The sequence below is a fragment of the Lontra canadensis genome, unplaced genomic scaffold (assembly GCF_010015895.1).
Source record: "Lontra canadensis isolate GAN:19392208 unplaced genomic scaffold, GSC_riverotter_1.0 scaffold9, whole genome shotgun sequence".
Lineage (NCBI taxonomy): Eukaryota > Metazoa > Chordata > Mammalia > Carnivora > Mustelidae > Lontra > Lontra canadensis.
Window position 1 is genome coordinate 20224521 of NW_022631003.1, and position 22969 is coordinate 20247489.

Here is a 22969-nt window from a genome sequence, read left to right on the forward strand (position 1 = left end):
GAAAGCATTTCCCCTCCAGTGTTTCCTGGCTCCAGATTTCTTTTCTTTTCTTTTTTTTAAGATTTTATTTATTTATTTGACAGGCTGAGATCACATGTAGGCAGAGAGGCAGGCAGAGAGAGAGGAGGAAGCAGGCTCCCCGCTGAGCAGAGAGCCTGATGCAGGGCTAGATCCCAGGACCCTGGGATTACAACCTGAGCCGAAGGCAGAGGCTTTAACCCACTGAGCCACCCAGGACCCCTGCATCAGATTTCTTAATAAAAAAGTGCAACCAGACCACATACTTCTCAGCATCCCAGGACTTTACCCCCTCAGAGCCCAGTCTCCTTCACATGCTGCAGGGGTGGGGTGGTGGGGAGAGAGAGTTTGAAGCTGGCAGAAGGCCTTGGAGGGGAAGGCTGGAGGCTGCAGCTGGGAGAGGATGTGCTTGTCATTCTGTCCTTCTGTTCTGCCCCGAAAGCCAGCGAGGGTTCCTGGGCCTCACCGTCCTCCCCTCCCTGAGGGTTAGGCTACTCAGAGATCACAGGGCCTCCTAACCCACTCCTGGGAGTGGCTTTTCTCAAACAGGCACTTTTATTATCAAATGAGTGATAGGGGAGGAGGAGGTGAGGAAAGATATGAGAAACTGATGCAATCTTGTGTCAAATCACTTTTTTGTTTTTTAAGTTTTTAATGAAAAACCTACACTGTCTCAGCCTTCCAGGGACAGACTTCAGTTCTCCAGGACTTGGGAAGATGTGGTATCAAATCGGGGTGTGTGTGTGACGTGTGTGTACATGTGTGTGTGATGTTTTCCCAGCATCCACTTCAGAAAATATTCTCTCCTTTTCACTTTAAAATATTTTTCCTAAAAACCAAAGTAATGTAGGTTAATTGCAGAAGATTTGGAAAATGTAGAAATGTGAACCAGAGGAGACTGAAATTCACCTGCAATTTTACCATCCAATTTTATCAAAATTTTGGTGAATAGCCACAGCCCACCCTCATTATGGAGAAGAAGTTCCAAAAGGACAGGGATCTTGCTCACATCTGTGACCCAGTGCTCTGAACTGGGCCTCATGCAACCTGCAGGTGTGTTGGTTGAATAAATGCATAACTGCAGAAGAATAATTTGAATTAAAATAGGTCGTCCCTATGCAGCAGAGAACAGAAACAGTTGAATGAATGTGGCAGACTGGGATCCAAGCTGCCTCTGCTAATTGACGATGCCTCACTCCCAGCTGAGCATGGAGCCCCATGCAGGACTCGATCCCAGGACCTCGGGATCAGGACCTGAGCCAAAGGCAGATGTTTAACCGACTGAGCCACCCGGGACCCCCTCTCTCCGTGTATTTCTAACCACAGCTCTATGAGATGGGTACTTTCTGCCCCCATTGGATGCAGAAGGAGACTGGCCTAGGGAGGTCCGTTTGTCCACAGCCACATAGCCAGTAAGTGGAGAGCTGGCTTGACCAGCATCTGAGCTCTCATCTCCAGGGACTGCTGCGGGGGCTGTGGGGTTAGGTGACTTCCAGGGCCCCTCCTGGTGGAGCTCAACTATGGAGCAAGGTCCAGATGATTATTACATGGAGATCAGAGAGCAAAGTCCTTCAGCAGGGGACTAGCTCCCGAATGTGAGGAGTCCACAGGGGCATTCAATCAGAGTATAATTAAATGCCAGTCTGGGGGTTAGCCTGTGCTCCATCAGTCAGAGGCTGGGTTACAAGAGCTCTCCGTGTGTGCTCTCCTGGTTTCCAGGTTCCCAGGCCTCGAGTTACGGCTGCCCATAGGAGAGTGCACAGGGGTAAGGCGGGGAAGCAAAGAAAAAATCAATCTGCTCGTTCTTGACAGTGGGCAGCCACGGATGCCTTAGGTGGGGGAGGAAGGATGGGGATCTCCTTGGATGATTAGCTAGGATTTCAGGGGGCAGGGCCGTGTCCCTTTGTCTCCCCCTCCCCAGATGAACCTTTGGACAGACAACTTGTGTTTTGGCTCTGCCCATGGTAACCAAGTCTCTTTTTCGGTGAGGAGGAATGGGCTTCGGTAAACAGATCTATTTGTGTGACTTCTATTACTCATTTGAAGCAATGTCACTCCTTTTTCCACTGTGGTCTGTATGTGTGAGTCAGAGAGAGCCTAAACAGGCTTCTTTGAATTGATGGCTCACTCCCAGCCTCTCTTGACCAGCTGCCAACCTAGCAGGGCGTAACTTACCAACAAATCTTTTTTTTTTTTTTTTTTTTTTTTTTAGTCAGACTGATTCATAGAAACTCCTTTAAAACAGAGTGAAAAGAAACCGCCCATCACACACCCCAGCACACCAGCGCTGGAAACTTATAACCCCGGGAAGCAGGTCCCTCCCCTCACTGCGGTCACATACCTCCAGAAGAGCGGACAGGGCAGCCACCAGCTCCTGCTACTCAGGGCACTTCATTCCCCGGAATCCTCAGGTAGGACACCTTCCAGCGCCGCTGGGAAGCTCAGTGAACTTTCTCTTTCCTTCTCTGCTCTCCTTCTCCCGACCTTGTCATCTAAGTCTTGCTTTTTAATTTTTTTCTTGTGCTTTTTCTTCCTGTAATCCTCTGGATTGAATTCTTGAAACTTCTGGCTACAAGTGGATACCCAGACCACTTTTTCTGTGAGTTTTGGGAAAATGCCTTTTGACAGGGGGAGCCCCAGGGAATTCAGCGGGCTTGGGCCGTGATTACGTTTTGCAGGAACTGGTTTCTTGCTTGGGAGCAGGGAGCAAGGACTTTGGAACACACCGGGATAAGGGATTCTTTACGGAGGAAACACTGCATACCTTTGAAAGGACTTGCCAGATGTTTTCCAGGTTGGCCGTTTTGATTCAAATGCATTCAGGGTTTGAGTTGTCTCTCTTGTCCATCGTTTGCTGATCTTTTTTGGATGATGGATCGATAGGTGCTTTTTAGTTCACTTTTGCTGTTGCTTAGACAAAGGGGTCTTTCAGCTTTTTCATTCACTTTTGTTTAAATATCAGTTTTACTTCTCCCTTCAAGGTGGGAGGAGGGGGTGGGGCTTTTTAAAGAAAACAGAGAGGTGGGGGGGTTTCAACTGGTGTTTCAAGTAATATGTGGGAGAGTTTCATTTGGTGCAAATCAGCCTGATGGGGAATCCAGACCAGAGCTCCTTCTCTCCTTGCCAGATGTAGAGGATGGGAAGAGGCAGGAGGGAAACAGGGAGGAGAGGGTGGGGTAGGGGAACTTCATCTGTTCCTGCTTTAAAAAAAAAAAAAGTTAAATGGCTTTGTGCTTCCACCCTAGAAATTTTAGAGCTGAGTGAAAAGATGCCATCTTAGCAATAATAAACTGATTTTTTTGGTTGATGTGAGATTTTTCCTCATGGAAGTCAGTGATTGTCTTGGACCATTTATCTTCGCACTCTTCCAAAATGTGGGTGTGCAAATGCAAACACTCATGCTAATCATAACTTGAATCTAGAGAAAGGAGGAAGGGTGATTTCTATTTGCTTTTTGTTTTGTTTTGTTTTGTTTTGTTTTGGGTTAGCGTTTTGGTTGAGGTGTGGCCCATTTCGACATAGAGGCTGGTTTTATTTTCTCCCTACATAAACAAGCCGAGGAAAATGACAGGATTCAGCTTGTCTGACGAAATTAGGCTTTTCCTTCAGAAATGCCGTTGGTTGGAAGAGAAGATTTAAATGTAATCAGCCCGTGTACATTGCACAGACAAGACGCCTCGTAAAACCACCCTCGAGGGGATGATTAACTAAGTGCAAGGGAAACTTTTCAAGATGCAGGGAACTCCCACATTTGCTTAAAATGTTTATTATTTCCAGATTACATGGCTGTGGATTAAGGGAAGCCATTATTAGAGTCGATAGTAATGCTGTTCGATGAATCTAGTACAAATCTTCTTGTTGTTCTTGTTCAAGTTTAAACTATAGGCGATACTTCAGCGGTCAGCAGACAGAAAACACGGAGAAATCTGCGGGTGTAGACCATCCTGAATTGCATTTTTTGTGCAGCATTTCCCATTATACTATAGTTCTAGAAGTGAGAAAATACACTATGATAAATGGTATTTCCTGGAGCTTGAGGACAATTTTGAAAATGCCGTTCTAAGTCCTGCTTTCCTGCTGCCTCCAAAAAGAAAGAGTGAGGAAGGAAGGGGCACCTGGGTGGCTCAGTGGGTTAAAGCCTCTGCCTTCGGCTCAGGTCATGATCCCAGGGTCCTGGGATGGAGCCCCACATCGGGCTCTCTGCTCTGCAGGGAGCCTGCTTCCTCCTCTCTCTCTGCCAGCCTCTCTGCCAACTTGTGATCTCTGTCTGTCAAGTAAATAATAAAACCTTTAAAAGAAAAAAAGAAAGAGTGAGGGAGCTCCTTAGAGGCAGGAATTTTTCTGGATTTCAGCTGCAAGTCTTTGAAAATCCTGAAATGTGAGGGTTATTTTTTCCCTCCCACCCTCAGAGGCCCACTGGATTCTGCCACAGACTGAAGAATGGGGCGGGGGTGGAGTGCTGTCTGGAGGGCGGCAGGCCATCCGGTCTGGCGTCCTGGTCAGAGGACCCCCCAGATTTTACATTGTTTGAGGGCACTAAATTGTCCTGGGAGTTGGCAGAAGGCCATCAAGGGCCAGCCCAGAGCAGGCTACATCCCAGAACGGAGGCTGGCTACCTCCCAGGAGGACAGGGCACATTTCTGAGGGAGCGGAGGGCACATCCCTTCCACTGACCAGGAAGACTGTGACTTTCCCAACTCTTCCTGCTTCCCCTCCGGGGACCCGCTTAGGCCCATCCCCATCCAGTTCCAGGCGACTATCCAGACCTGGGGGCGCCCGTGGGAGTGGGCTCCATAAAGACCACCTGGGGTTGCAAAGCCCCTTGGCTTGGTCTGGAGGGGCAGGGGCTCTGGGGCCTTTCATTTAGGCCAGATGCTCTGGGGTCAATGGAGAGAGCGCAGTCAGAGCCCTAGAAGGCTTTCAGACTAAGCAAAATGCTACTCTGTAGACTCCTCAGAGCCTGACTGGGGAGCAGATCTGAAAAATGGTCACAGAAAAGGGCACAAGGCATATTTAGTTATGTTCTATCTTTAATTTTGTACACCAAATTCTCAGTTTGGGAGGGATTCTCAGTTTGAAAGATCAATTCATTCATTCTCCCACCATATGCAGAAATCCTATTTTAACACCACCTTGGACAGATGGCCATTTTGCATGTCCTTAAAATATGCAGAGTAGGGGGGCTTCCTACCTCAGAGTGCGCCTCCATGCTCCCCACCTCCATGCTGCTCCCCCCCCGCCCCACGTTGCTGGACAGCTCTAATTATTAGAAAATCTTAAATCCAGCCCAGTTGGCTTCTCTGTAACTTCTATACTTTGTTCTTAGTCTGCAGTCCTCAGCACACAGAAATTCTCTATTCCGTTTTCGTTGTTGCTCTTCGCAGTTCCCCTTATCCTCTAAACACTTAACCCTTAATTAATATTTAATGGGTAAAACTGGTTGGATCAGAATGGTTATTATGACCTAAGACTCAAAAAGAACAGAAAGCATTTTTAAAGCTTTCAAACTATATATCTAGTCAGCTATACCCACATGATGGGATTCTGAGGTATTTCATTTTCTAAACACATGAATATGGTTTCTTCTTTAACTTACTGGATGCCTGACACAAAAGCTTGGAGATGTTCGGGACTCTTGGATGTCCATACTCAGAAGGACACACCCAGTTGCTACCCACGAGGTCATGGTTAAATGAGTCCAAAACCAGAGGCACAGGCATCTAACCCAGCCCTGTTCCGGTGATCCCATAACTTGGTTTATAGTTCTTGTAGCTCACACCTTCACGTTGTTACCACCTGTCATGAGAACTACAGGAAAAAGTTGCCAATCCATTGTAACCCCGGACTAATTGCTGGCTTGCAAGATGGATGTCAGCCCTGGGGAAGAGCTCATCAGCTTCAGCCAGGGTAGATCTGAAACTTTCTGACCATAAATTTCTCCTTTCCAATACTCTTTCTGGTTCTGCTTAGATGATCCCGAATTGTTATTTAGTAATCAAGGAAGCCCAAGTAGGGTTCCAATTAGTTGTCTTGAATTCACAATACCCCACCTCCCAAACACAGACGTTGTGAGACCACTCTTATAACACTTCAGTCCCAGGTGCCCTGACTGGGTAAAAATAATTTCTCTTAATTTAACTGGGAGATCCACTGACACAGAAGCACAAAGATAAAAGTACAAGCCCTTGTGAAGTTTGCTGTTCTCTCTCTTCCTTTTTAAAAATCTCTGGGTCAGCGTTTTCTTCCCTGTTTTGGATATGGGCATTTCCTTGGAACTAAAATGGACTCCTCTGCTCTTGGTGCCTTTGGTTTTTATAGGGATATGGCAGCTTTTGTAGTTCTGGAGTCTGTTTATGAATTCTCTGAGGTTCAAATGAGGTCCTTCAAATGAGGTCCTTCAAATGAGGTCCTTCAAATGAGGTTCAAATGAGGTCCTTAAAATTGAAAACGTAGGCACAGTGGTTGAAAGTGGGGGCAAGAATCTTGGGGCCGATGTGGAGTGACTGAACGGGGAGCTGGAGGGCTGTGGTCTCAGCCCGACTCTGCCCTAGAACCATGGGCAAGTTACCTGTCTTCTTGACTGAGGGAACTGAACTTGATGGTCTCCGAGGCCCCTTGTGGCTCTGAAATTCTAGCGTTCTAAGATGTTATAGTCCTGTTTTGGAAATCCCTAGGCTTGTGCTAATGGTGTAATCCATAAAAATTGGTAGAAATTTAAACGAGGCATCGTGTTGCATTGAAGGGCATTTTAGGGAAGATTGAGGGTCCAGGCAGCCTCCTCTGCTTACCCACTCTGAGATTCCTTAGGCCTTATCATCAGATAGCAATGAGCATTCACCCAGCTTGGGAAGACAGGGAAGAGGTTTGAGTAATGAAACATCAAGGGTACTAGCTCCGGTGAGAAGAGGCAGGCTCTGTAAGCCTGTTAAGACACTGACCACAGCAAGGGATTCACCGGTAACCAAACCCGGTTCAGGGAGAAATAGAGCTGGTCCTGGGAAAGGAACTCCACCCTCTTATCTGGGAGCCTGCAGCTCAGCGGGAGGGTGTGGTTGTGAAGGTGTGGATGGGCGAGAATAGGAGGAGAGAAGAGGGAGGGAGCCAGTGCAACGGCCCGCATTTCCTTAGGCCTCTGTGTTGAGGGAGAGGAAAGGTGCCACTGGAAAGCTTTAGAAAGAGGGAGAAAGAGTGAAGTGGAAAGAGAAAGACAGGGAGAAGGCCAAAGAGCAAGGGAGAAGTGTGAGGAGGATTTCATTCCAATTTCCTTCCTCCTTTTCTTTCATGCCCACGGTGGAGCCCAGCATGGGACTTGAACTCAGGACCCTGAGATCAAGACCTGAGCTGAGATCAAGAGGCGGAAACAACCACCCAGGTGCCCCTTATTTCCTTCCCTTCTTGTCTGGGGACTACCCACTCCCACTGTTTCAGAACAGTCCTTAGGGCCAAATATTCTGTTCTTTATCCCCTCAAAGGGCGGCGGGGTGTCAAGCAACAAATATGGGTCAATACAGGCTTGGTGTCATTTGAATTTCCACGGAGTATTTATGCCAACAGGGCAGCGATCGCCCCTGACGTTTTCCCTCTTTTCAGAAGGGTCAGATCAGAGCTAAGAGCAAAATGAGGTCCTTGGTCCTTTGGCTTCATTAAAATAATCAAAGACCCCTCCCTAGGGGGCTGGGGCTGGGGCTGGGGCACTGGAGAGAGGTTTTCAACCCCAGAAACCGTGAGTTGGGCTGGTGGGTGTGTTCCCGCTTCCCTTTGCCGGATGTGGCTTTGGTGGGGAAGGGACCCGGGAGCCGCGGGGCGGGGACCAGGATGGAATGCTGGAAGCCTCTCTCAGGGCTCGCAGTGTGGGATCTGGTGTGGGCGTTCCGGGGGGCCTCGCAGAGCTGACTCTGCTGGTGGGCCTCCTCAGCGGTAGGACAGGAAGCAGGAGCCCCCCTCCGCACCGTTTGGAGGGGCCCGGCTGACCCTCTGTTAACTAGGAGCGGGGGTGGAGGGTTGAGGCGGTGGGGGGAAGGAACAGAGCGAAGGGGAGCTCTGGAAGAAGTTCTAGAATGTCTGCCGAACCCTGCGACGAATCCGGGAGAGAGAAGATGCTGGAGGGGGAGAGAGTGGGCTTCTGTTCGGATTCTGGCTGAGCTCTGGGGAAACTGCATTTCGGCCTTTGTTCAGGGATCGGAGTAAAGCACCTCGATGCGTCTCGACCCCTAAAGAACCCACGCCCCCCCCCCCCCCCAGACCGAGACCCCCGGCGGCCCACCGCGCGCCCTGGCCGGCCTCCGGGGCAGGCGGCGTCGCTCGCGGCTCGGCGGGCTCTCCAGGCTGGGCCGGGGACGGTGTGTTGCCGCCACCTACTGGCGACCCGCCCAAGCGCCGCGGGGCCCGGGCCACACCTTGATTTTCGTCCCAAACCCGAGTTACCGAGTTACCGTCTGGGCAACCCCGCCCTTGAAGACGTTCTGGTCGCCAAAACACTCCTCTTTTGTCAGAAGCAGAAGACAGCTGCAGCTTCTGTCCGCACCGGGGAACATCGCCCAAGGGCCCGGCCAGCTGCGGTCTGGGGGCGTGGGCCGGCCCGGCAACGCGGCCCAGGCTGGCCTGAGCCTTTGCAAATGTTGCCAGATCCACCCCCTCCTTGGACGGGAAGGAGGACAAGGGGAAATGAGAGAGAGAGAGAGAGAGAGAGATTGATTACTCTCCTTAGGAGTGTTTGCGAAAACAAGATTCATGCTCCTTGTTTGCCTTCGGCAGTCGCTGGTCCTCAGATTCGTCCAGAGAAGCTTACAGCCCACTCTGCCTCCCGAGCCTCATTGTACATCAAGTACCACAAAGAAAACCGACAACCCTATAGCCTTTGCGTCAGGCACGAGTCCTCACACTAGCCCTCTGAGGTCTATAGATCCCAATTAAGAAGTGTCGTAGTCAATCAACAAATCACCTCAGTGTACACGTTAAATATCTGGCAATTTTAATGTGTCCAGTATACCTCAACAACACTGAAACTTAAAAAAAAAAAAAATTGTGGCATCGGGATTTGAACCCAGAACCCATGCTCTACCACTGTATACTCCTATCTCTGTAGAAGCCACCAGCTGGAGGTAGAGGGATTTTCCCTGAGTCAGCAGTTACTCAGAGGCAAAGTTTGTTTGAGATTTTGTCTAATAGGTGCTCCCCTCCCTCCCTTCCTCCCTCTTCTCTTTTTTCTTCTCTTCTCTTTTCTATTCTTTCTCCCCCCTTCCTCCCTCCCTCCTTCCATCCTCCCTTCCTTCCTTCCTTTTTTTTTTTAAAAAGCATGCTTGTTACCCCACCCCGTCCCCTGGTTCTTCATCCCTAACTATGCAAGAGTCTGTGCCCCTTTACACCAGTGTCAGACACACCCTACTCTTTCTATAAGCGCCCTCACTTATTATGGCCAGACCACATTTGGGAAATGGAACTCCCTTTCCCCCCAAGACCATGAAAACATAGTTGTTTTCCCTAGAGCATGTAGTTACTTTTGTGGATCGATTCCGGATGTTTCTCCTGGTCATACGTGAAAACATCAGGCCCCAGAATAACGTGGGTATATTGAGGGACAACCTGAAATTCTTTCCTTCCACACCAAACATCAGATATCCAGAGGCAGAGGAAACGGTCCTTTGGGATCCTTTCTCTCCCCATGTTTCCCACGGAGAAATTAACATTCCCCTCTCCCACCCCTGCGTAAAAACAATATTTAGAATGGAAAGTACGCCTGACATAAAACAACAATAACAATGGCCAGAAGAGCTCATCCAAGGTCTCATCCACTCAGCCTGCTTTTAATCCCAGCCTTTTCCTCCTCCGGATACATCCTCTCTGACTGCTCCCAAAAGAGAGTGTTTCCTTTTCTGCTTTTGTGTTAAATGGATGTCCACTTTGCCAACCCAAATCATCCTCCATGGGACACAAACACATCAAAACAAACTGACCAAAGCAGAATGATACTGGTGCGTAGAGGGTAGAAAGGAGAAGTGGTAGCCACTGGGTGTCTGGCTGGGGAGATGACACAGAGGTGGGGGCTGACTCCTGGAGATCATGTGACCAGGGGCAGCTTTGTCTTTCATATTCTCTGTGCCTTGCAGGAAACACCACGGTCGTTGGTCAGATGGCATGAGGAAGCTTTCTTCAAGGTTTGCAGTTTCCAGAAAGAGATGGAGATTTCCTAATTGGGAAAACATAAATCAATGAAAAGACAGAATCATGTTTACAGTTGAATAAAATGAAGACTGTGTTATGACGTGATTTGAGTTTTGGGGATCTTAGGTGGTGTCCTTTGGCTAGTTCTCTGGTAGCCTGAGAGCTCTGCTACAAAGGTGGCCATTCTAGAAGAGGTCTGAAGAGGCCGCTTTAGATTAAGGGTAGAACTAAGATCAGGGGTCCTAGTTGCCAAGAGCAGATTCTGAGGTGTTGTCAGAAGGACTTCCTAATGGGAGCGTCTTGGCGAGTAGTGAGCTCCCTGTCACAGGAGGAGTTTAAGCATGGCTCAGATAGTTCTGTGATTTAGGTTTGTAGTTGAGGTTCATATATTGGGGAGGAATTTTAAGGCCCCTCTTCTCAGTCCAGAGATTCTATAACTTAAAGAGAAAAGTTAAACCCGTGGACAAATTAGTGTTTAGAAATGTAAGATATTTTCTTTGTATCTACTTATTTCCTCTTAAATAAAAGGCATCAAACACATATATACCCTTGCATATTCAAATGTCAAAGTTACTCAGGAAATATTCATATGTTTACAAAGATATTTATATAGCAATATGTAACAGAATTTGCATGTGATAAGATGCTCAATACATAGTATAGTAGTGTATAAGTAATTTCAAAAATTACAAAGGACTAAAGTTCATATATGTAAGAAAAAAAATTGCCTTCCTAATAACATTTATTTGCTCACTGAATGGAAGTTTACCTGGTACCTGTCGTAGATAAGACTCTTCCTTCAGAAACGTAGAACTTTAGGAGATGGGGAGCCAAATAATTCTGTAAGTAATTCTGTTACCAGACAGGCTACCACTAGGGATTTTAATAAAAGGCTACGTAAGGACTATAGCGTGGTGGGGAAAATGAGTACTTCTGAACTGTGTAGGTTGGGAAGGCTTCCTAGAGGAGGCAGGATTTGAGCTTTTTTGAAAAATGTTCGATAGGTAGTTCCTGGAAGAAGGGCATTTTAAAAACAGGGCTTTTTCTTTGGAAACCATATTCTGAGGATTTCCAGGGCCAGAGTAAGGTGTTTGGAGCCTCTTTCTCAGTGATGAGTGGGAGGGGTGGTGAGGTGTTTGGAGGATTTTGAGCAGAGGAGTAATAAGGTCGGATAATGCAGTGATGCGGGGGATATGTCAGAGAGGGAGGAGCTCGGAAGGAGGATCATGCCAGGGGCTGACGCTGTGGTGCAGGCTAGGATCTGAACCGGGTAAGGACAACATGAGCAGGAAGTAAGGAATAGATGCGGGGTAAATAATGGAGGAAGAACTCATGACCTGACTTGCTTTGGGCAGTAAAATTGGGATGAGAGGAAGGAGAGATGGGGGATTTGGCAGCTGACCATTATTACTGTCTTCTCCCCAGAGAAGACGGGGTTATCCAAGGCGGTCAGGAAAATGACTAACCCGTCTTCTAGCTAGCCAGCCGATTCACATGCTCTCAGAAAGCGTTCTTGCACCAGCTGGTAGAAGATGCCTCCACCGTGCCTTTGTCTGGGAGGATCTCACCCACTCGCAAAGGATTCATGGACATTTGAGCTCTGCGAGACTCCCCTCTGCTCATGCAGCCCCTGCCCTCCCCACCCTCCACCCCCGTTTCTGATTATGTTACACGCCCAGGTTCAGGCTAGTTCTTCGGTGAGTCAAGCCCAGGATTTCCACCCCTTCCTTTTCTGGAGAAGTGGGTTTTTGATTATTCTGCTCTGTTGTATAATTCCCAATTACTGTGACTTAGACCACCCTTAAAGAACTGTTTGCCCCAGACTCTGAGGCCAGGGGTTGAATAAATACACATACTCCATAGCAGGAAGAAGTTATCTGATCCTAGCTTAATAACCATGGATCCAAATTACGAATATCTAAACTCCCCTACTGCATCTTCAGAAGTCAATGATCCTCAAAGTCTCTGCAATATTAGGTACTCATCAGAAAAGGAAAGGTGTTCACAGGGGCCTGATTGATTTCTCGTGGCCAGAGCATCCTAAAAGCAAAGGCAAAGAGGCAATGCAAAGTAGTCTCAGAGCTATGTTCCTTTGATTCTTTCATATTTTAGGGGAGTAGGAAGGCATAGAGGAAAGCAAGAAACCAATAAAGATTGAAGGGAATGGAGACAACCGAGAGGACAGTAATCTCCCCAACCCCCACCCCACATTAATTAGTCATTTATTCCTCCAATCACCAGCAGTTGTAATTCTCAAGGTCATTTCCACTAACTGTAATAATTTTTTTTTGGCAAAGAACTTAATCCAAATCTAGAATAATTAGTGGTTGTGAGGTTTGCATTAGGACTAGCAGCTTAAAGAGACTGCAGCTCCTCTGTGGGCTGGGCAGTGGAGAAGAAAAGGGGAAGAATGGTCAACAGAAAAAGATGGTGGTGGTGGAAGGAAACTGGCTGGCCTGCACGTTTGGAAGAAAGAACAACAGAAAAGGGGTATTAGAGAGCTGATGTGTGGCTCTAAATCTCTAACTTCCTTTTCTCTTAACACTCAACTTCTCTCTAGAGTCAACATTCATGTTTCCCATACTTTTCTCAGCTTTGCACTCAATGCCATGATAGCTCTGAGTACCCCAGTCCCCAGAAGTCCTACTCTGCTTACAGTGATGGGTGGAGAAATGTGTTCCTGGAACCTCACATAGAACAGTCAGTGGATGTCCTATCCTTCGAGAACACTGTGATTGGCCTAGCTCTGTGGGCTTGGGTCTGAGAGTTAAGGTACCATATGTAACGTTATGGGAGTTCCCAGCAACCAGCTGACAAACTTTGGGACTGCCCAGTGCACCATATGCTCTGAGGGGCAGGCATGGCACCTAATTGTCCAGGATTGCAATGCTGTTATTTTGTACTCTCCGGTGTGAGCTGCCCAGCTGGGACTAAGGGTTTGCTTTCCACTGGAGGGTGCTCTCCAGAACATTTTAGAGAGATGTGAGGAAGAAGCCAGTTCCTGTTTTAGTGAAACAAATTGCCAAGAAAGAAAGTTGTAGCAGCCAATACCTCCAATGATATGGATGTTCAGAAACGGTCTCTTTTCAGTGCTTTTTTATGACACAAGATACACACCAGGGTAAAGAATCAGTCTCCCTGCAAGCTACACTGCAAGTAGGGGGTGGGGGGAAGTTTCAAGAGCCCGAGACCTTCTGTTATTATTCCCATTATGCTCTGCTATTGGATAGATCTCCAGACATTCACCCACTGGGTGGCTCTCATGGTTGTCTCTAAGGATATCAAGATCTGCCCTTCTACCCTACCTTTGGCTGAGGGTTTCTCTGCTGGGGGCTCTCTAGCATAGGGACTGGGTAACGGGGGATAATCCAAGTCAGAAATTGAAGAAAATAGTTTGTTCTGTTTCCAGATGTGTTGGGGGGGGGCACTGAAAACAATGGAGGCCCGTCTAAGCTGACAATGGATGACACTAATGGAACCTGACAAATGAGGGGCAGTGAAAAGATGGAGAAAGTAGATGCATTATGAGCTAACTCCAGTTAAACAGCCCCTACTTCTAGTGGGATGCAGTGGCCAAAGGCAGAGGGAATTATGCGTTCTGTACACTAAGAGCTCCAGCTAATCGAAGATGTTCTGCTCCTTTCCTTGGTGGACAGATGTGTTCCAATCACAGGAATCTGAGATGAAAGAGAGTCAACTTCTTTGCTTGATAACCTCACCCACTCCTCCAGCCTGCCCCAGGCAGGGGAATAATGATCGGGTGGGGCTTTGGCTTAGATCAGGAGTGAGATCCCGCCTTGGTTCCTGCGGCAGTGGCAGTGGGTCTCATTTCATAAGCAGACCGGAGCACACTTAGTTAAAATGCACCATGTTCAGGCCAGGGACCAAACACTCTTGTCAGGCAAAGAGAGCCTCTGCAGACAACTGGTTGGAAGGATAAGTGGCCAGGACATAATAGCAGAGCACATGCAATACACATGGAGAAGTGCCAGGCCCTGAAAAACAGGGGACACTACACAGCAGGACACTATAGGACCTCTCATTCCTAAGGCCATTACCCTCTAGGTCAAGAGTGAGATCCAGAGGCAGGGGGTGCCGTGGATGGCCCAAAGTGAGGTCCAGTAGGACGATGGCGTGTGGAAGGCAATAATGATCAAGTCATCAAAATGGAGAGGGTGAGAAGGCACAAAAGCAATGTGAGACTTCCTCTGCAGGGTTACATAGCAACCCAAGGAGACAGAAAGTGCTGCTGAATTCCCAGCAGCAGGTGAGGCAGGGAACTCACAGCATTTTCCTCATCTCATTTAGAAGGCCTCACTTTGCGTCTTGTAGTCTATTCTGGGCCCCTCAATCACTTCCCTCTGTTAGGAGGATGTTTGTCAGTTAGAAGCCAAAGGAATAAAAACGACATTTATAGAGCCCAAGTTGGATTAAACATATGACTTGTTATGCAATATTTGTACCCCCCTACAGTCAGCCTCTTCCTTTCCCCAGGAAGGGCAGGATCAGGATCTAGTGATGGTGTGAATGTTGGGGGTGCCGGGAAGACAGCCAGGACGGGGAAGAAAAGAGTGAGCTTTCTCCTTCTCATTCCCGAGGTGTGTCGTAGAAGTCTCCCCAGTCACAGGGCAGGTATTAGGCATAATGGCAATTTGTAGGAGATCCAAATTGCTTTATATACACTGCCCGGTGAAGTACACAGCAGATATCCCACTACTTGTACTTAACATGGGGTAGCCCGGTGACTAACTGACTTGCTATGTTTGTAATGGCTACTCTCAGTTTCACGGGATACTAATAGTAATGCTGATAACCACAGCCAAAGCAGCCCCATTAGTACCTGCCATGTGGTGGACATTTCCAGTTTCGCAAACAGGGTTCATAACCCTCTTATTTGCCTATGTGATGGGCATTATGGCCCCCTTTTTATATAGGAGGACACGGAGAACAGAAGGACATGACTAGGTGATTCTAACTCAACCTGTTCAATTCATAAACCTCTTTTCCCAGTGCATTAAAGTCGAGCAGAAAATCGTGGAGGTATGCGTGAGCCTCGGAAAACAAAAATGAATTTGAATGTGTGGGGAGATCATTCACAGCAGGCATGAAATCTCCAAGCTCTCTCCTGAGGTGGCAGGATAAACTCCACGATTTTTGTCATTCACAGTGAAATTGGACAAATCCCTACAAAGCAGCTTGGGCTGGAGGGAAACGCTGGGACTGGGAAAGAAGGCAGGGGTTGTTGGAGCAGGTTGGGATGGACAGTGGAAGCCGCAGTGTGCCTGTTATTCCTGACCTGTAAAGAGCAAGGCCCCTTTGTGTGTACATTAGAACATTCTAGGTAATTTTTTTGAAGATTTTATTTATTTATTTAACACACACACACACACACACACATACAGATCACAAGTAGGCAGAGAGGCAGGCAGAAGGGGAGAGGAAAGCAGTCTCTCCGCTGAGCAGAGAGCCTGATGCGGGGCTCGATCTGAGGACCCTGAGATCATGACCTGAGCCAAAGGCAGAGGCTTAACCCACTGAGCCACCCAGGCGCCACTAGATATTTTTTTTTGAAAGAACATTCTAGATTTTGAGTACCTGATGTGGAAAGTGAGAGGAGATAAAAGGCACTTGAAGTGTTGAGACCATAGCATCAGTGCTGGCCACTAAGTACCCGGGACAATAGGAAAGTAGCTCGAGCAGGCTCAAAGCTTCAATTAAATTAGGTAGAGTGTGAGAGAGAAGGGGGACAATTGCAGGATGTGCCCAGCCATCTCCTCCCTAGGTGGGGACATCCACACATCCACCCTGGTGTGAATAACCTCCAGCTCTTTCCTTTTGAAGTCCCTTGAGACTGCATTGCATCGTAGCTATCTTGAGCATGAGAATGGAGCCCTCCCTCTGCAGCTACATAAATCAGAATACCCACTCCCATGTGCATCCTTCACACTTTCTTTATGATCAATGAACTCCCTTCTTTATGATTTCTTTTATGATCAATGGGCTCCCTTCTCCCCTGCTGAGATGATGGCTGAACAGTGTGGTTTACCTATGCCCATTTTTAATCTGTATTCGTTCCCAATCCTCTCACCATGTGATCTGTGCATTTGCCTATCTTCTCCACCGCGTCCTGCAGGGTTGAATGGTGTATCAATGTCATGCACAAATAGAAGGTTCATTTAGTGATGTTTCCGTTTGCATGCTTCTAAAGCCCCAGAACTGACATACTGCATCAAAGGAAATACAGCATCATGCCCTAGACCAATAGCAGAGTCCATGCTATGAGGCAGACGCAGCCCAAAGGCTCAGGTACAACAATAAAAATCTGAAATATTCAGTCAGTAGGTGATCAGATCATTACACTGTCATTAGGTTGTCATAATTATTGACTGCCAAGCAGCATTATAATAACAGAAGTTGTGGCTTTTACATTTTGTATCTCACCGGGGAGCAAATTAGTAGCCTACTCAGTCCATGGGCATCGAGTAAAAGCGGCTGTTGGGCAGAAGGGATCCACTTCTATTAATATCTCTGGGCAAACAGTTTGATAGAGCCATGGACACTTCCCTAGTGGAAAACGGAAATTTATATGACATTGTTGCACAGAGACTTGGAAATGATAGCTGTGAAAAGGCCTTTAAAAAAAAAAATCAAAGTCTTATTTTGGTTCTTAAAACACAAACAAAACATTGAAGGTGATAAAGTGTGTGTGTGTTTTTTTTTCTAGAAACAGGCTTTATTAGAGAGGTGAGTATATATATATTTGAGAGGCAGAATCATGTTTATATTTAGGTATATGTAAATCGACGAATAGGCATTTAGGAAACTAGGCTAACAACATGTTTTCAGGAATTTATAATGAAATTGTGATGGTTTTTATTGCAGCTCCTCCTGATTTTAGCAGACAGTCCACACGTGTGGGAACGCTGAATGGTCTGATTGAATCTGGGAGTAACCTCGCCCCCCATCCCCCCATCTTTTTTCTTTTCAGAACTCTCGTTGCTCTTCGAGGCATCAAGAAGCCAAGATGTTGGTATTACTGGCTGGTATCTTTGTGGTCCACATCGCCACTTGCATCATGTTATTTGTCAGCACCATTGCCAACGTGAGTAATACGTTCTTTTGTTCATTCATTCACCCAGAAGTTATCTGAATATTTACATAAGTTACTACAAAAGAAGTTTGAGCCACAATCCCTGCCCCTCGGGAATATGCAGTTTAGTCGTGGGGGAAAAAAAAAAACCCAAACCCAAAACCAAAAAAAGAACCCCAACACCCACTGGCACTTCAAACAATGAAATAGCAGGAGGAGAAAAGCCCGTGTCTACCAAAGGGATCCCGCCACGGCTGGAGGTGGCAAGGTGCTGGAGAAGACAATGAGGCTTCTTCAGTCTCTGGCAGAACCTTCTCCGAGGTGGAGCTGGGGTGGGGGATGGGTAGGTGGGCGGGTTTCTTGGCGGAGGATGAGTCGCGGAAGGAGCAGAGGGGTGCATTCCAAGCAGGGGTGCTAGCCAGGATGCCTCGGTGAGAGGGAGAGGCTTTGCTCTGGCCAAACGGTGGTCAGCACCACCCCACCACCCTCCCCCGGGGCGAGAGCAGAGCTTCCTTTCCTTCTGGGAACCCTGATTAGAAGGATGGAGGGGAGAGGGACGACGAGAAGCTTTGGTTGCCAGACCGACACGCTCGAATTCTGAGCCGACAGGAGCGTGTGAAGGTGGAATTGTGCCAGATTAACCTGGTTCCACGGAATTCACTCACTCTAGCAAAACAATGCAAAAATATTTTTCTCTGAAGCTTGGGCTGCTCTGACCTCTAGCGGCCGTTTGTAGCATCAGAGTGGCTTTTATTGTGCTTTTCTCGGAAAGAGGCAAGACCGATCCCGGCCCGCAAAAATCAAGGCCACCCATCATAGGGCGGCAAACGGTGGCTCCAGAATCTGTTTGGGTCCCTGTTACAGTTACAGGACAAATGGGTTTTGAAGTTCAGATAAAAGAGTTTTGCTACCGTTGGTGGATGTGGTCAGCACGAGCAAGGCTGCCCGTGAGCCCTCCTCCAGAGTGCAGGTCAGCCATTCGGTTCCCCACCCCCCAGGGCTCTCAGGGTAACAAGCCTGGTCAGTGACTTCACACTGCATCAGTGGTTCCCAGAGGGCTGAGTATCTGAATTATCAGCCCCTAGTACCGGGCTTGGCATACCATTGTTTATTGAATCAAGAGCAGGTGATCACACATCCTGGGCCCTGTCCTTCCAGCAGTGCTCATTCTAACGGGTGTTCTGGGTGCTTGTCTTCAGAAGAGTAAGTATTTTTGTTGGGCAGGGTGGGAAGGGACATTGGCATCACAGCAAGCCTTGGGGAATACATGTTGGTCACTCTTCTTTCAGGGGCCCCCACGTCCTTCCGTTGGATGGAAGTGGCTTCTTTTTTTTTTTTTTTTTTAAAGATTTTATTTATTTATTTGACAGAGATCACAAGGAGGCAGAGAGGCAGGCAGAGAGAGAGGAGGAAGCAGGCTCCCTGCTGAGCAGAGAGCCTGATGTGGGGCTCCATCCCAGGACCCTGGGATCATGACCTGAGCTGAAGGCAGAGGCTTTAACCCACTGAGCCACCCAGGCGCCCGGAGATGGAAATGGCTTCTTGACACCAAGACTCATTTCTGTTTCCTTCGTTGTCCACGTTTCCTAGTTGCCTCCAGTTGAGCGGTTTTTTCCTTCTTCTTTTTTTCTAACCCCCTTAGGCTGTTACATGAAACGGTCTTTTTAAAAAGATCTTATTTATTTATTTGAGAGAGAGAGAGAGACAGAGAGAATGAGCATGAGCAGGGGGGAGGGGCAGAAGGAGAGAGAGGAGCAGACTCCCCGCTGAGCAGAGAGCCCCCTGTGGGGCTGGATCCCAGGACCCCTAGATCATGCATGACCTGAGCAGAAGGCTGACGCTTAACCAGCTGGGCCACCCAGGTGCCCCTAAAACGGTCTTGAGAGAGCGAATGGATGGTACATACTTAACACCAATTGTTCATTCTGTGTTTCTGTTTTTTAGAACCTCAGAATTTTAAACCACTATGATTTAATTACTTCCTTTTTGTTGTTGTTAAGTAAGGAGGAATGTGAAGCCCAGAGAAACTGTGTGATTTTTCTTCAGTCACTCAATCTTCCACCTTTTCTCTTGGGACCTCTGTGGCTTCTGTTTTTGTCAGACCTCATTTCCACAAAGAGGTGGGGGTGCTTAGCCTTATTTGAGGCTCAATGTGGGGTGTTGCTGAAGATTCGATCCTGACCCAAATCTGAGTTGCTATTTCTTTTCCTTTCAAAGCAAAGGGTCAACTTTTCAACCATGGCTTGTTTCCTTTTGGTTTCAGGTCTGGGTGGTTTCCGATGATAGACAAGGATCAGTCGGTCTTTGGAAAAACTGTACCGTTGGTGGCTGTGATTACGTGCTGTCATATGCCAGCGAAGGTATGTCTTAGGGGACTGTGTTCAGTACTGACATTCGGGTGGTCAGGGAAACGTGCACCCTGCCAGGGACCACTTAGCCTAATACCCTTCTTCTCCTCTTCCTGTGTCCACAGATGCCCTCAAGGCGGTGCAGGCCTTCATGATCCTCTCCATCATCTTCTCCGTCATCTCCCTCGTGGTCTTTGTGTTCCAGCTCTTCACCATGGAGAAGGGAAACCGCTTCTTCCTTTCCGGGGCCACCATGCTGGTGTGCTGTGAGTATCCTAGGGGCAGGATCCTGTGTATGGCGGCCTTACCATGGGCACTCCTGGCACTTTGGACAGAGGAGCACCCGGCTCAGTGAAGCTGTATTGGACAATTTTCTCCTCTGCTTGTTTGTTCTCTTTTTGAGAACCTCTGCTGGAGCTTGGAATTAGTACTGTCCTGTGCTTTAAACACGCTGCCCTATTTAAACCTAGTGCTCCTGGGGGTGGGGTGGGGCGACCAAGTGGCCGGGCCCATTGCATGCCCTTGTACAGGAGACTCTTGAGGACAGGGAGGTGGGTGTCCTTAGACAAAGCCACTGCCATAGTGCGTGCCCGAGTTCCTGTTCTCATCCTTCTGTTGGTCTTCCCCAGCACCCATAACTGGGTGAAAGGCTGTGTCGTTTTACACCCTGGGCAGCCCGCCTACATAGGCTGAGGTCTAGAAGGAAAAGCCGGGTGGTGGACGTGAAGTTCTCTGTTTTACTTCGCACTTGTAGCTACACAAACTGGTGTGGGTATGGGAGCCGAAACACCTCAGGTTTTATCAACACAACCATCAAGGTTGGTTCAAGGCCAATGAACAGAACTATCCTATGGGGCTAAACAGCCAGATTTTATTTTCCCAGTAAAATTTCCTTTTACTATGAGGGAAATTGAATCTTTTAAAAGTTACACAATTTTTTCTTGATTTTAATAGAAAAAAAAACCAAAAACAAAAAATGAGGTCTTTTTTTTTTTTCTCCTTGTAGGGTTGTGTATTATGGTCGGAGTGTCCATCTATACTCATCATTATGCCGGTGGTTATGGGACCAGCTACTCCAAAAGTCACCATGGCTACTCTTTCATCCTGACCTGGATCTGCTTCTGCTTTAGCTTCATCATTGGCGTGCTCTATCTAGTCCTGAGAAAGAAATAAGGCCAAAGGAGTTCATGGGGATCCTGGGGCAGGGGGTGGGGAGAAGGAAGCCGTTGAATCTGGGAGGGAAGTGGAAGATACCACGCAGGAAAACCCAAGGGGGGGTGGGGAGGGGAAGGAGGGTGGGAGAGGCTGGAAATCCAAACCATTCCTGGGAAGGTTCTCTACCATGGAGCTCCTGCCCTAGGGAGGGAGTAGTTGGCTACTCTCTGCTACTCTCTCAGCTGGAGAGCCTCTCTCCAGCCACCAGACTTGGCCTCCAGCTGTTCTTAGTTACACACACTGCCTGGGGACCCACCAGCTGCCGCACCACTGGCTCCACTCCTGAGGCTGAACTCTGGGTCTCGCATTGCGGTCCTCAGACATATTGCATCAAGTTAAAATAGCGGTACAAGTTCCAGCAAGCACAGATCTTGTTTTTGTGTTGATTGTGCTAAGCCTGGAAGCCATCCCGCCTTTCTGACCCAAAGCAGAACATCACATTCCAGTCTGAAGGGCCTGTAGGAGGGGGCTTTGGCCTGTGAGCCATTAGCCCTCTTTAGAACAGATATTTAACTCTGTGGAACTCAGTGGTATTTGTGATGAAATGGGAGAAAGACATAGAGTCCTAAGGCCAAGTTGGTGGGTGAGTTAAACCAAGAAGGAGGACTTTTCCCAGGGGAAGGCCTGGGGGCTGGTCAGAACCCAGACTGGACCTCACACAGTTGTCCCTCACAGAGAACTCCTGTTGTGGACTTTGTTAGGCCTCTTGCTTAAAGCCAAAGCAGCTCTTTTGGCATTTCTGTAGCCACTCATGACCAGTTCTGTGGTGAAAGCACCACACAAATGATGAGACCAAGGGGCAGTCTCATGACAGTGCTACAGTAGGGTTGTTTTTAGGATCCCCTGTTCATGCAATCAGTGTTTCTTTTAAGCACATACTGGGAGAGAGATGGACATGGCTTCTTATAACATGATTTATTACTCTCTTTCTCTCCCTCTAAATTATAACTTTGGAGGACGTTTTTCCTAAAAAAAAAAAAAAAATTATCCACATTGGGGATCAGAACTCCTAGTCTCAGTGGTAGCTCTCTCTCTGACATGGGCTGGAGCCATTGCCTTTCAGAGGCCCTGTCTATCCTGCAAGTGAGGCAGGGCAATTCTGGAAGCTTAGTAAAACACACACAAACCAAAACCAAATAGATCCTTGGGGGAAAGGTGCTATATAATTGTAAAGTATTAAGCATACTAAATTTCAGTCATGATTAGAACAGAGTGCCTGCATTCCCAGGAAAATTAGAAAATTCCCATGAGACAAATTAAAACATAGGTGATAGACACATATTTTCTTTAAGGGAAAAAATAAAAAGCAAAAACTCCTGTGGTTCCAAGTCAGTTGGCAATTGGGTTGTGTGTTGCCATAGGAGCATTTCTATATAGGACTTAGTAGATGTATGTTATTCCTGGGGAAGCAGGCATTGCTCTGGCCTGGAGCAGATATTTTAAGCCATCTCAGATTCTGTCTAAAGGGGTCATTTTGGGAAGATACTTCCTTTATTACCAGAGAAGATTTACCCCAGGGGGAATGTGAGACATCTTGCCTACTTTTCCTTCTCCCAGCTCTCTCCTTATTCCATTCCTTACACACTTTTCCTTTCTGGGGAGTTGTCATGCCATGATTGCTGGTATTTATGTAAAAGGACTATGACTAAATATATTGCTCTATGTTCATTCTGGTTAAGGGAATATTGAGGACAGGCCACCAGATTACACGGGCTGGGGGTAGAGAGAAGGCAAGCAAGAACTGTGGGATGATGAACTTTTAAATATGATTTAATTATCACATGATTATAGAAGGCTGTCTTATGTGCAGAAGCATACTTACATATCAGATATACTCAAAAGAGATACTCGCATTATGTTGAAAAGTCAAACTATGACTGGAGTGAACCATGTATTCCCTTGTCTTTTACTTTATTTCTGTGACATTTATGTCTCATGTAATTTGCATTACATTGGTGGGTTGTTCTAGTACTGTATTTGGCTTCTCCTTTAATAGATTGATATTTCATATACTATAAATGTAAATATTTTGATACAAATGTTTATAACTCTAGGGACATAAAAGTAGATTCTGATTCCCTTCACTGTGTGAATGTTTTCTTCCTAAAAAAATGCAGGACAGTAGGGATAATAGTGA

The 22969-nt window shown here is 47.4% G+C and overlaps 1 protein-coding gene across 1 annotated transcript; it reads left to right on the top strand.

The window, feature by feature from the left end:
• Positions 1-2244: 2244 nt before the first annotated feature.
• EMP1 (epithelial membrane protein 1) lies at positions 2245-21752 on the top strand. The gene is made up of 5 exons (XM_032855040.1): positions 2245-2429; positions 17168-17281; positions 19533-19629; positions 19743-19883; positions 20624-21752. The coding sequence occupies exons 2-5, from the start codon at positions 17204-17206 to the stop codon at positions 20788-20790; spliced, it is 483 nt and encodes a 160-aa protein (XP_032710931.1). The 5' UTR covers positions 2245-2429; positions 17168-17203; the 3' UTR covers positions 20791-21752.
• Positions 21753-22969: the final 1217 nt, after the last annotated feature.